The 13,611-nt window shown below is 37.8% G+C and overlaps 1 protein-coding gene across 3 annotated transcripts; it reads right to left on the bottom strand.

Moving 5' to 3' along the window:
• Positions 1-236: 236 nt before the first annotated feature.
• On the bottom strand, positions 237-8,721 carry fsta (follistatin a). 3 transcript variants are annotated; one of them, XM_044112029.1, is made up of 6 exons: positions 8,540-8,721; positions 7,222-7,419; positions 6,841-7,059; positions 4,985-5,209; positions 3,385-3,615; positions 237-3,218 (listed from the first exon to the last, which is right to left on the bottom strand). In XM_044112029.1, exons 1-6 carry the CDS (start codon positions 8,631-8,633, stop codon positions 3,199-3,201), a joined length of 987 nt encoding a protein of 328 aa, XP_043967964.1. In that variant the 5' UTR covers positions 8,634-8,721; the 3' UTR covers positions 237-3,198. The 3 variants fall into 3 exon arrangements, with proteins under 3 accessions (XP_043967964.1, XP_043967963.1, XP_043967962.1); XM_044112028.1 differs by having other exon boundaries at positions 242-1,351; positions 7,228-7,419; XM_044112027.1 differs by having other exon boundaries at positions 242-1,351.
• Between the last annotated feature and the right edge of the window lie 4,890 nt (positions 8,722-13,611).

Raw genomic sequence — 13,611 nt, forward strand, 5'->3', positions numbered from 1 at the left:
TAATGGCTTGTAAAAAAGATTCACGTTGTTTTGTAATTGTATTTTATTATAATAAACAATTAATTTTTTTTTTCAATTTAGAAATTTAAAATTTGTCAAATAAAAAACAGAGCAAGAAGTATTCCTTTCATATCATTATGAAAATTCTAACAAAAATATTTAAGTTAACCTTCTAGAAATTAAACTATTAGTTTTTGGTCATATAGAAATATACAACAAACTCAGAAAAAGTTATAAGGAAAAGATTTTATTGTTTCACTCCTCATATCTGTACAAATACCATCAAACTTTGTATGTACATATGACATTTACATAAAAATACAAAACTATATATTCATAACAGAATTTTGTATTTCTCTAGTGATGTTTGAAAATAATAAAAAATGCAGTCAGAGGGGAAAAACGGAAACATAAACAAGGTAAAGGAGTCTGGTACAAAGTAGAGTACTGCAGAGAAGTAATCCTACTGTCACTCTGTGAGAGCTATACGGAGCACATTGGCAAGTAGACAGTTCACAAATGTTAATGGCACATTGTTTCCAAAATGATCAAGTGTTGTCCAAAATCTTGACTATGCTTCAATGTTGTGAGACTACATAAATGTTGTGGAATCACGTTTTCAGGTTTTAAAAAGAAATATAAAGGACTAAAACCAATTCATATAAGTATGAGAAAAGAAACACAATTGGCTCTCTTTTTTCTTTTCCATTTCATTCCTGCACCATTTGCAATGCTCAAACCAGTGAGAGAACATCCTTTGGTCAGTTATGATAGCTGTAAAAAAAAATAAATGTATGTACATAAAATGATTGATATATATACCCAATAAATAAACACACAGCCTAAACATGCATTTACGTATGTGTGACATAAACATCTGTGATAGAGATTTGACAGAAACAAGCAGGTTTTTTACAGCTCAGGGAATGCAATTTACAGCTTGTAGATGACTTATACTTACATGGTAAAATGACAAATAAATAACACTGTTTTTTCTTTGGACAGATATAATTCTTCATGGTAAAAAAGGAAGTAAAATAACAACAACAAAAACGGGGGGAATATATGATGATAAGTGAAAGCTGGACAATGTAAATGTATAAATTATAAAACACAAAAACAGTATAAATAAACATCTAGCAGACTGAACTATATGTATACTTCCTTTTTTCATTAAAAAATAAATAAGCATACACATAATGTACAGTATGGACATGATTCCTTGTCCTAGGAAAAGTTCCCCCCTCTATACTGATGGGAGCTTATCCATCCAGTAGAGAAGATAAATGGACATAGGCCTTGTAGTCTGAGTCCCCATCTTCCTCATCCTCCTCCTGGTCTTCTGTAATGGCTAAATGGGAGAATACATGGTAGCTGTTGTATGAATACGGACTACAACAGCGCAGAATATATCAGTGAATGTCAAAAAGGTTCACAACAAAACGTCTTACACTTTTTTTTATGTTTGTTAGTTGTTTTTATGAAAATGTCTGTGTTACTTGGCTGCAAGAATCACCAATTATACAATGTCCATTTATATAATCAAGCACGTCAGTGCCACAGAATGGGGTAAAAAAGGTTGAAAGGGGAATCACAAGGAGGGATATACAGATATAAGGACACTGGGGTTGATGCTCCAGTAGCTCTGTTCTGTTTTTGGCAGAATCTTGAAAAGCAAAAACACATATATAACGCCAAAAAAATTTGTTCATCTGCTCTCCAATTTGCTTAGCTTTTTTCTGATTAAGATGGAAGGTCAGGGTGCAAACGTCCAGGGCTGTGGCCAACGCATTAAATGTCATTAACACAGTTCTGAGGTATTTTCTTCTGCTTTTATACATAGATTTACATTTAAAAAACAAAAACAAAAAAAAGCACGCAAGCAAGCGCAAGAACGACAATACAAAAAAAAGAAGGGTCCCTCATTATCTTAAAGTGGATGTAAAATATCTGATACATTTTCTTTAATTACAACAGTGCAGACAGTAAAAGCCTGCTCAAAAAACAGCTTCTCCTGTTTACAGTAACAAATCACATTTGTAATTAGCTCACAAGGTGATCATAAAGTTGGTCACCAGTCCAATACATACTTTAAATACGACTTAAGAGATTTTTTTCAGGTGAAAGAAACTAAGAAGAAAAAAAGAACATTCCCAAATATTCGGAAACTGGAATGTACGTTAGATATTTCAGGTTTCTGAGTGTCCAAAGGATCTTCTTTAAGGTTCTTTTTTATGCAGCACCAACATTACAATCACCTTTTGCTTGTTGTGAGCTAATATTTCTAGGGCGTTTGATTGATTACAGCCAAAAGCAATAAAAAGAAAAACATCATAAAGAAAAAAGGTTTCTAAGAATCAAGCAGTGTGAGCGTGGAATTTACAAGCTGTAGTAATGTGATCTCTAGGATGAGATACTGCATGAAATTTAAGGCTTCCTGCTTCTGCAGGCGACTAGCATGACTACGACTCTAACTAGGTTTAAGTTTCAGGATATTCCAGAGCTGGCCAAAGGTTTTAGGAGCCCAAAGCAGAATGTGATTTGGGAGCCCACTTACAGCTAAAACCATTGCCCACTGACCGACATGTCACCTCAAGTATGAGGTATATTTATGTAATATATTATATGTCAAAACAAATGCATTTGAAAGTGCATGTAATGGTCTTTTAAATGACATCATCATTAAGGTTAAAAATGAATAAAGTTACAGCATTTTACAATATTAAACTGGGCAGCGTTATGCTCTTCCTTTGTTACCCTGTTAATACAACAATTAGCAACTTTAACTGGTTTTCAAACTTGTAGTTGGAACATAGTTAAATTGGGTGTTATTTCAGTCCCAGATCAAAAGTTCAAACATCAAAGCAAACTGAGACTCCCTTGAGGGCCTCCTGCTGGCCTGGATGTCCTCAGCAGCAACTCAGCTCCCTTACGCCTTGGGCCAGCTCTGGGGTTGCGCCACAGCAAGCAAACTAGGTCTCTTCTAGTGTTTGAGCTTATTTGATAAAATTATCTTTCCTCCCAGGCTTTTAGAGACAACTTACATAGGATTGAATCGTTCAGTCACTTTTCTCTTAACTTGCTTTCCAAAAAATACTTAAAAAATGTGAGAAAAAAAATCAAGAACACAAGAACAAAAAATCGGCGACAAAGACAAAAGTCATGCAAGTTCTTCCATTCCCAAGTCCTTTCTGCTTCCTATAGCTGGAGTGATGTAGCTGGTGAGGGAAACATGGGAAGAGTTGGGATGAAGGGACACTTTCAGGAGAGGGTATTTGTTTTGGAAAAACAAACAGGGAACATTGTCTCTTGCTTGGATGGGGTGGGGGGAGGAGGAGTTTTATTTCTCTTGTTTCATATTTCACTTTTTGTTTTCTTACTTACAGTTGCAAGATCCTGTGTGCTTGACTTCCAGCAACACCCCCATAGAACAAGCAGCCTGCTTCATGGCACATTCGCTGGGATATGTGGTGTTGTCGCTGGCGCACACCGACTCGTCCGTCCTGCTCTCCGGACAGGACTCGTTGCAGAGCGAGCAGCGACCCCGGCTCATCCGAGCGTCCCACAGACACTTCTTCCCTGCACTGCACTGGATGTCCTCACATGACTTGGCCTCTGGACAGAGAGAAGAGGAAATCAGTGATTGGGGCGACCTCCAGAAAATTTTGTAATGCATGGTCAGAAGGGGACTATTGAAAATATTGAAGGGTGAGTGAGTTCAAAATGAAATCAAAAGCCACAGCAAAATTTTGGCGCTTTTATTATGCTGTTGTCATAAATTTCTGGATTGCTATAAGTGAGAGGCCCAAGGGCACTATCAGAAAATTATCATAGGAGAGGTCAAATGAGGGTCACCAATAACCCTGAGGAAAATACAAAAACAAGTGGCACAGCACAGTGTCAGAAGTTGCACAATACTATTGTTCCATGTAGGTAGTGAGGGTAGGTGGAGCCAGTAGTGATTGACAAAAGAGAAAGGGAAAAAAGTCAGAAAGAAAAAGAATAAAAAAGAAACAAAAGAAAGAGAGACAGACTAAAAAAATTAATATAAAACACATGATACACCGTGAGATTGTTTTGGACACAAATTGTCAAGAAAAACTGATTGATAAAGACAAAGAGGTAGAAAGATCAGTCCTGGATCACACCTTGCTTAAGATCAGCAAGGTCTGACTACTGATCTCAAAAAATCTAATTTGACCAATTCAAATTTTTGTATGAAATTTTATTTTCTTTTAACACAAAGAACTGAATGAAATGTTTCCAAGTGGAAGTTACTGTTTTATTTCAAACAGGAAATTAACATTTCAAAATTCTGTGATATTTGACCAATCAGCAATCAGAGCCAATCAAGACATCCAAATAACTGGCCAATTGATTGTCCTCTCCTCATTAAAATAAATTCTGATAAAATAACATTTATAGAGTGTAGTGGGATGGATTACTGACAAAGTGGCAGTCTTTAAATAGACAATTTGCTCTGATAGTTTTCAAGTAGGATTAGAAAAATCAGCAGCTTTTCTTGGTTTACTATGAATGGAATAGAAATACAATCCAACCTTATAGGGTAAATAGTTATGAAGGGAACAGGAAATTGCTTCAAATGAGCATTTTCAGAGTACAAGACTTAGACTGACTGCTATCTGGATAGGAAATGATTTGGTTAAAATCTTGAAGTATGTCTTCATGGCCCCCAGCACTCTTCCTTCCTCCCCTCTCCTCCTCTCTCTCCCTTATGAGATAGTGTTGCCAACATCAGGAAATAATAAGATGTCTATCATTTGTTGAGCAAACACAAGCAACTACCAAACACCCCTCTGCCCCCCTTCCCTCTGCCTAGCCCCCCTCCCAACTGGAATGTTGGCAGTGAAAATACACAGTTGGAAGAGAATAATGCACTGAAAGCATGTTCAAAGTCAGAGACTGTGGAGGCACAGTGAGGGTGTTAAATCTCACGCGCTCACATCTCCGGTTGCACACTTACTGATGCATTTTCCGTCATATGCCACACCGATCGACCTGCCCAAGAGACAGGTGGCCTTTCTCAAGTGACAGGCGCTGGCGTAGGTGATCCCGTCGTTCCCACACAGGTAGTGCTGAGACGACGCCACGTCGGGGCAAATCCGATTACACGTCACACAGTATGCGTTGTTTGTCTGGTCCACGACGCAGGTGGTGGTTCCCGGGCACAGGACACCGAGGCAGGTTTCTGCGGTCACAAAGAGAGGAGAAAGATGTTACAGGAGATGAAGAGGAGAGACAGTGGTCATGTCTTTCAGACAGGACTGAACAGAGGTTGTACAGGGTCTGAAGCAAAGTCTGATTTAGGAACCAAACAGCCACTGCTGCCGCACCAAGCAAATACATTAACATGTTTAAGCAACAATATTAAAGCAATGATTTAGCAAAGTTTAACCTGTTTTAGCAAAACAAGAAATTTTCTGATATGAAAAAATAGGTCTTTGAATTAAAATTAGTCCATAAAAAAAGACAACATATGATTTTACTAAGTAATATCTACTATGAGGAGGTCGCTTCTAGTTCTCAGAGATATCAAAACCACAGTTAGTGGGAATAGAGTATATAAAGCTTTCAGATAATAATATGGAAAATGACTGAATTAATTATAATATGAGGGTCACAAAGGTCACATGTTTCCATTTATGAGTGACTATGAAAGCTTCTCTATATAAGGATTACATATTTATTAATGTTTATGATATTGCAACAAAATATTTCTGTTTACTGTCCATTTCCCAAGACGATGGTTGACAGATTTTTCCTACAACAGTGAGGTTCACTGTTATACTACAAGACTTTTCAATGAAACAAAGTTTATAAAAATAATATAATTGGTCAATATTTCGATTTCAAATCATTTATTTATTCAATCCAAATTGACCACATCCTAATAAATTAACTTTTGAAGTGTTTTGGTCAATTAATCAGAGATGGTTGCCATAATGAATCTGTGTTTGCTGCTTGTCTATCTTTATGTGTCAGATTGTTGACACGATATGTAAATACTTAGCTGCAAAGCAGAGATTCTCATCCCCAGTACAGAAGAAAAGACAAGCACCAAACTGTCAGGTACTGACAGCGTGCATGGGAACAACCCCAGCTCAGACGCAGGCACCACAAATGATCAAATTGTTAGAATAAATTACAAATAAATTCTTAATCGAAATAATAAAGCAAAACGTAATGTGCTAATCATATTTGGATGTAATTTAAATTAATTGGTTTGAAAACTTAATAACTAAGACAGTCTGTCCTAAACTTTAACCTTCAAATATTTAGGCTACTTCCATATAAAACTGAGAAAAAACATTCACTTATGAGAGCTATGGTCAGCAGAAGACTAAAATTCAACTCTTTGGGATGCCCCCTGCTGGCCTGGCACGTCCTGTAACAGTGGCTTAGTTTGGTTATGCCTTGGTCATGTCAGCACCTCCAAAAACTTTTCAAAAGGGGTGAACATATGGGAGCGCTGATCATTTTGGAAATTCTGACCAAAACCATACAGAACAGCATAAGTTTTATTAAGCTGTTATCATATATAAGTAAAAAAGCGATTACTTATTTATTGTAATATTTCAAATTGGGACGCTACTATGCCCATAACAATTACATGGGCATAAATATAGATATATATTTTTAGTAAATAAATGTTGCCAATGATTGAATTGCGTTCTCTCTGATCGAAATTCTATTAATAATTTACATTGTAGACTATCTGGCTTGGCGGGAAGCTAGCAAATTTAGTCCCGGCAGGCTCCTCCTTGTCGCTGAGTTAAGTCATTTTTAAATATGGCTTAGAATCACATATGTTTGACTTACTCTTGCATTTTCCTTGGTACTGCACGTCCAGGTCGGGGTGGCCTTTGCATTTCGCCTTCAGGAGTCCGCATTCATCTTTGTAGGTCTTGCCGTCTGAGCCGCACACCGGACCTTTCCAGGTGATGTTGGAACAGTCTGGAGCGCAGACGCAGCGCGGCTTACCTTTCCTGTTCATCTTGCACCTTTTACCGGGTCCGCAGTCGACATTTTCGCAGCTTTCTAAAAGAAAGAGAAAAAAGTTTTGAGATTCTGAAGAGGATTTTGGCTGTAAGCTTGAAATATTTCGACTGCTATAATTTACGCACGCTGGCATGCGCCAATCAGATCGTCTGCGTGTATTGTATGCTTATTATGAGGAAAAACAAAGGAAAATGAGTGCACCTCCACCTTTGCACGGTATGCAATTAGGAGCTCCGCCATTGAAGATCATCCACCTAAAGAGCGTGCTGTTGGGGACGTCCTCCTCGGTCCAGGACGTCCCCAGTCTCCCGCTCCGACAGCACTCCTCTCGGGTCATCCCAGGCATGTACAGCACCTGGCACCTCCCGTTCTTCCCCTGCTGCAACCAGCAGTTTCCAGCTGCAAAGGACAATTCATTATTAACTGGAATATCGCACGTTGAGTGTCTAACCACTGACCCAGACGAACCAGACACACACACAAGCAGACCGCATTATCCGAGACGCGCCCTCCCTCCTCTTTCGCCCTCCCGGCGGTATTTTGTCTGATTTTTTCTTTTTCCCCTCTTTCTTGCTAGACAGTTAACACTTGCCTATTCCAACTGTGACTGACAGCCCTTACAATGCAGCCACGAACCTCAAAAAAGTGAGAATATTCTTTTGAGGGAGTGGGAGGGGGGTTCTTTTATTCCCGGAGTCTCCTTGTTACCACCGGACAGAAACTGGAGCGTCTAGACGGCGAAAACCACAGTCTTTAGGTATATAGGGTGCAACAAGACTGAACACAACGCCTTCTACTTTATCCCAGACATGCATATCCGCCAGACATTGACACGCTCATTGACAAAACACAGATAAATGCAATTTAAAGATTTTTAAAAATCCTAAATTGATTAGTGCCACAGGAAAATAATTTATCCAGGCACAAGTTGAACGTTTAAAGCGACGCAGACACGCATGACATTATATGTCTGGAGGTTTCTTATATTAAGTACAGATTTCTACTCGATTGATTTGAAACATAAACCCCGCAAATGACAGAAAAGTCCGCCCTGCTCTTGCTTTTGTCACAATCCAAAGTCTAAATTTGCGATTTGGCGCACAAAGCTGGAAGGGTGTGTGCGAAAAGAAAAATCTAAATAAATACCTCACCCATTAACTCAGACCGAATGGGAAGAAGTTTGCTGTATAATACAGGAAAACACAATGAAGTTCAAACTGTTCACGAAAAATCGTCTTTAAAATGTCTTTGGATAAATTTGGCACAGCCGCCTGAGTCTGTGCGCGCGGAAAGGGCTGCAAAACTTGCCATTTCTCACTTTGAAGTGTCCCACACTATAACACCTGTTTTATATATGCTGAATGCACGCAACGCCTGCAGAAGAAGAAGTTTCAATAATACAGGGGGAAACGAGAACTCTATGAAAAGTTTTCAATAACCAGACACCCGCGCGTTTTTGCGCATGACAGCAAAGTTTAAAGAGAAAAAAGAAACAGAAAAGGAAATAAAAAGAGCTTACCTTGAACTTTTTGATCTTCCATGAGATGGCATAGCCATAAGAAGAAGAAGAAAAGAACACCGGGGTGAAGGTGGTGCTGGAGCATCCCAAACATGATGGATGTAGGCAAAGTGAAGCACGTATTTGACACAGGCGAGCGCAAAAGTAATCTGCTTAAGGTGGCAGTGTTGAATAAGTGTCAGTCTGAGAATGCAGCCTCTCTTTTTAAATCTATAAGGGGTCTCGGGTTGACTGTCTCTGGTGGGCGGTCTCCTCTTCTGTGGGGGTGGGGAGATTTTTTCTTTTTTTTCTTCTTACCAAAGTTCTTTCAATCCCAATCAGGTGACACACAAACTTTCTCTTCCTGTGATCACCGAAGAACACGGAAATGTGTGTTGGAAAACGGAACAGGCTGGGATCATTGAAGCAGATTTGCTAGGAGACTTAAGATAGCTGAAAAATGTGGCAGCAGATATGGATCGGAATTTTGATGGAATAATATTTGGGTCAACTTATGCATTTTTAGTTATTAATAAATTTTTTTTTTGTAAATTCAGTATTTTTCAAAAACATTTTTATTTTACATGTATGCATTTCTTATCAAGGTAATAATAATAATAATAATAATAATAATAATAATAATAATAATAATAATAATAATAATAATAATAATAATAATAATAATAATAATAATAATAATAATAATAATAATAATAAATAAATAAATAAATAAACGGCCTTTATTACTGCACAATGAGACAGGCCGACAGCCAGCAGATATATCCGGTCATTCTACCGTCATAATATTACATGCACCACTTGGTGAAAACTGATATTTCTTTCCATCAGCTGTGGGGACAAAAGTGCAAATCTGTTGGTGTGCGGTGCCTTCAGGAGCACATCCGAGCCTCGGACAATAATAGAACTCATAGTAGTCTGCAGCCAGCTGCACTGCTAATATTAGATCAGACAGTTGTTTGGGTTTCTCTCCCGGGTCAAGCTTTTAAATACAATCAAACCTGTTTCCGAAGGCATCAGACGGAGGAGAACAGGGGTGTTGCATTTCATTGAATGAAACTCACACACACGCACACAGAGGTCTCCAATCACACGGGCTCACACACGCTGAACTCCTTCAGAAAGTCCTTGCGCGACCTCTTCAGCGGAATTCTGGTCACAGCTTTCCTGTGTATAGAGCAAAGCGTTTGGCAGGAGAACCAGACACCGGAGAGTTCATTATCCGTTTGTATACCCAAGCAGCCAGGCAGAGGACGGTGTGATCTTTCTCTTTATCAACGCTACAATATCTCGGAAGTGTCTTTCATTTAAAGAAATATTCATGCAAATGCAACAAAACTATTAAAACGCTAGACTACACACGCAGAAGTGATGCGCACAGAATATGAACTACTTCAGCTACTTTAATTCTTCAAGTATTAGTTTGTTTCACCTGCTCACAACAGCTTTTATTTGTTCATTTTTAATAAATGTGCAGAGAATCCGGCGAATTCATTTCGTTCAGTTGTTCGATTTAATCAGCTGTAATAAATTAAGTAAGGAGGATGTCAAACAGACCTCCACCTTGAGAGCAGAATATGATGTTTGGTGATTAGTGATTTGGTGATCCTGCAGGTTAGACAGTCACAAGATATTTAGGGATTTGAATTTAAAGGGAGCCAGTGTAATGATGGTGATAAAAGAGACATATGACCCCTTTCCAGTAGTGTCACCACACTATTCTGAATCAACTTGAACTCTATGGACACCTATTATCTAAATTTCAACAAACAAGTCTGCATGTTAGATTTAGATGAAGATGCACCCAGTGTCTGAGAAACTGAGCAGGTGAATGAAAGTGGTTTTATAGACATTCATCAATTTGTAGGAGACGGGACAAATACTGGTGCATCAGAGGGATATGGGATAAAGTCTGTAACGATAAAACTAGACAAAAACAGAATTGAGGATCAAATATAAATCAGTTACTTTGAAAACATGGATTGTTTCATATCATTAGGCATAAAAAGTACCATTTTACTACAATTAAATTCTGCTTTCTTTCCAAAGGTTAGACCGACAGCAAACCATAAAGCAAAACCACCAACAATAAAGTAGACAGCCTACACACTTTTGGTAGCTTTACCACAGCATCTAAAGCCACTGTCAAACTTTGAGGTCCCTTTGACTGATATTCCTCTTTTGTTATATTAACCAATCTTCACCTGTAAGCCTCAGCAGGTGTCTGCTGAATATTTACACAAGGTGCATTAGGATTCAGTTTCCATGGTTTCCAACAAAGAATCATAAAAATGTAGACTCAGAATCTAGAGTGGAAATGACCACAAAAACAATGTGTGTGTGATCCTTTCACTACAGGAAATTCATTTATCCCAAATTTTGGTTTGACTAAACCCATCATAGGAGAAGAAATGTCTTCTGCTGAAATAAATGACATTTTGCTTAGAGATCTCCAGCTTGATTTTGGATAGAAGAAATCATGAGTTCATACGGATTTTTTTAGACTTCTGATGGAAGTTCTTTCCCAAGTTTTCTTTTTTAACCAGATGCATACTTAACATGAGAAATTGGTGCAAAGTCATCAACTTAATGCAAATGATTGTTCACTGTTGCTGCATGCAGTTCCAGGAGGAGACAATGCTGCAAATGACTCAATGGAGTCCACTGGGTCTGCAATGATAGAAACCTTTCTTCACCAATTTGAATCGTAAACTGAACTTTATTCTTTGATAACTAGGTTTCATTTGAAATGCAGGCTGTCGGTATGACTGGAGTGAACAGTTTTGTTTTTTATTTAAAAATCTTGAGGTGGTATTTGTTGAAAATTGGCGCTATATGAATAAACTGAATTGAACTATTTCAGTTTCAAAAAGTAAAGAGAAACAAAGAATTTTAATCCAAGATTTCATGTATCTACCACAAGTTTTCAGACTAGACTCCTGATCAGACTCATCTGGCTTGAAGGAGAAGTGAATCTTATTTTCAGAGTGACCATAGTATTGTTGGATAAATATTAATTTATCCAAAAAAGAAATTAATATTGTTGGATAAACAATATTTGACAATTTTGTCAGATATTGGACTAATTAGTCCTAAGACCTAATTGATCTTAGGACTAATTACCAAATTACACAAAAAAACTTTGATTTGCATATACATGGCTGTGAGAAAAGCTTTTTCTCCTTCATAAATTTGTTTTGGTTTTGCTACCTTATTAGAGATAAATGTTTCTGATTATCAATCGGATTTCAACATTACATAAAACCTATTTATCCATCCATCCATTCATCCATCCATCCATCCATCCATCCATCCATCCATCCATCCATCCATCCATCCATCCATCCATCCATCCATCCATCCATCCATCCATCCATCCATCCATCCATTTTCTGTTGACCCTTGTCCCTGGTGGAGTCAGGAGGGTTGCTGGTGTCTATCTCCAGCTACGTTCCGGGTGAGAGGCTGGGTCACCCTGGACAGGTCGCCAGTCTGTCGCAGGGCACTTATTTATATCTTAAAGGACAAAACATGTAATTAAATATCATTAATAATTTCTTGAAGAGAAAATAATTTTTTTTATGTTTTTTTTTCTCCATTTATTAAAATTTTAAATCAAATAAAAACTATATTTTGTATTTACTCAGGAGAACTTTAGCTGACAGTAAAATTTACAAACCCAGACAGTTTCATTCAGAGAGGAGAATCGGTGAATCCCGCTGCCTCACAAAAAAAATGTCATTGAGGGGGATACTTTTTCACATCACTGCAGACAAGTAAGAATGAGTCATGATTGGTTGTCATTGAGTTGACTCCAACTCCTGTCAATTGTTTTTCCAACACAGCAAACAAAGTATGCACAAACAAAAGAGGAGGCAGCTTGTCCTCGCTGACCTCTTGCTTGAGACTTCATGACTAGATTGTACTGTATTGAGTTAAAATAAATTGGACTGATCTGAACTGAAATAGGACTGGATATGATTTTATATGACTGGATATGAATTAGACCTTTTTCTCTTTTGAAATGACATTTGCTTTGCATTACATTGAATTCAAACTATGTTTGAAAAGTTCTTTTCTTCAGTGCCCCAACAGCCTGATTGTGTAAGAGCAGTCATCTGGACCCAGTACCACATATCAGCATGTGGATGTGTGACCATTTGTGACAGACAGATTTGCTCAAAAGCCATTTGAAATGCCATTATCATCAGAAAAGCTCTAGATCAGCTCAAATCCTTGGAGTATATTTTTTGTGCCTGTGACACAAATGATTGATGAGACAAGAGATTTTGGAATGGTTAAGGGTTGAAATATTTTCTGTAATCTGAACACACTTTTACTCTGCTGCAAGTGGAGGAGTCCATCATAAATTTGCAACTTCTCTTTCAATGCTGCTATGTTTATTTAGGTCCACATCAGGTGGCAATTCCCAAACCTGAATAATGTAAGGTCTATAAAAGGCAACAGCATATTAAATTGCTGAAGTATGGTTATGGTTTTAGTTTGTTTGTTGGACCCCAGACTGTCAGAGACCCCTGACTGTCTGACCTTCGCTTTAAACATTTTCTAGTTGTTGCAGTTTTAGTGGTAGTTGTAGTGCTGAAATGATGAACACCATATAAGCAAATGGAGTATAAAGGCTGCCAGTCCTCAGGTAGAAAGTACACTACATAAAAACTACAAGTGGTGATTGAAAAATGCCTAAGTGCATTTATCACAATAAATTGCAAAATGATTCCAATTTATTCTTAGAAATATATAAAGAATCTGCAAGATAGCGGCTTCACACAGTACTTTAGAACCAAGTTGGGGATTCCCACACAGCTATTAGGTGCTAAATAACTATTAAAACTAAAAACTGAGGACCCACTCAAAACTGGTAGAGGATCTATTTAGTGGTTCTGCATTGTTCTAGTTCTGTAAAAGTGCTACCTTAGGTAAATTTGAAAAGTTGATAGGAAGGTTTGTAAACTAAATGTTAAGAAAACAGAGGAAATTCAAAACTTTATGCTATGCTTTTCAATCATCATTCCACATGGATAAGAAGTTCCTGATGGAAACCTAGAGACAAGCTC

The sequence above is a fragment of the Gambusia affinis genome, linkage group LG03 (genome assembly GCF_019740435.1).
Source record: "Gambusia affinis linkage group LG03, SWU_Gaff_1.0, whole genome shotgun sequence".
Classification (NCBI taxonomy): Eukaryota; Metazoa; Chordata; class Actinopteri; order Cyprinodontiformes; family Poeciliidae; genus Gambusia; species Gambusia affinis.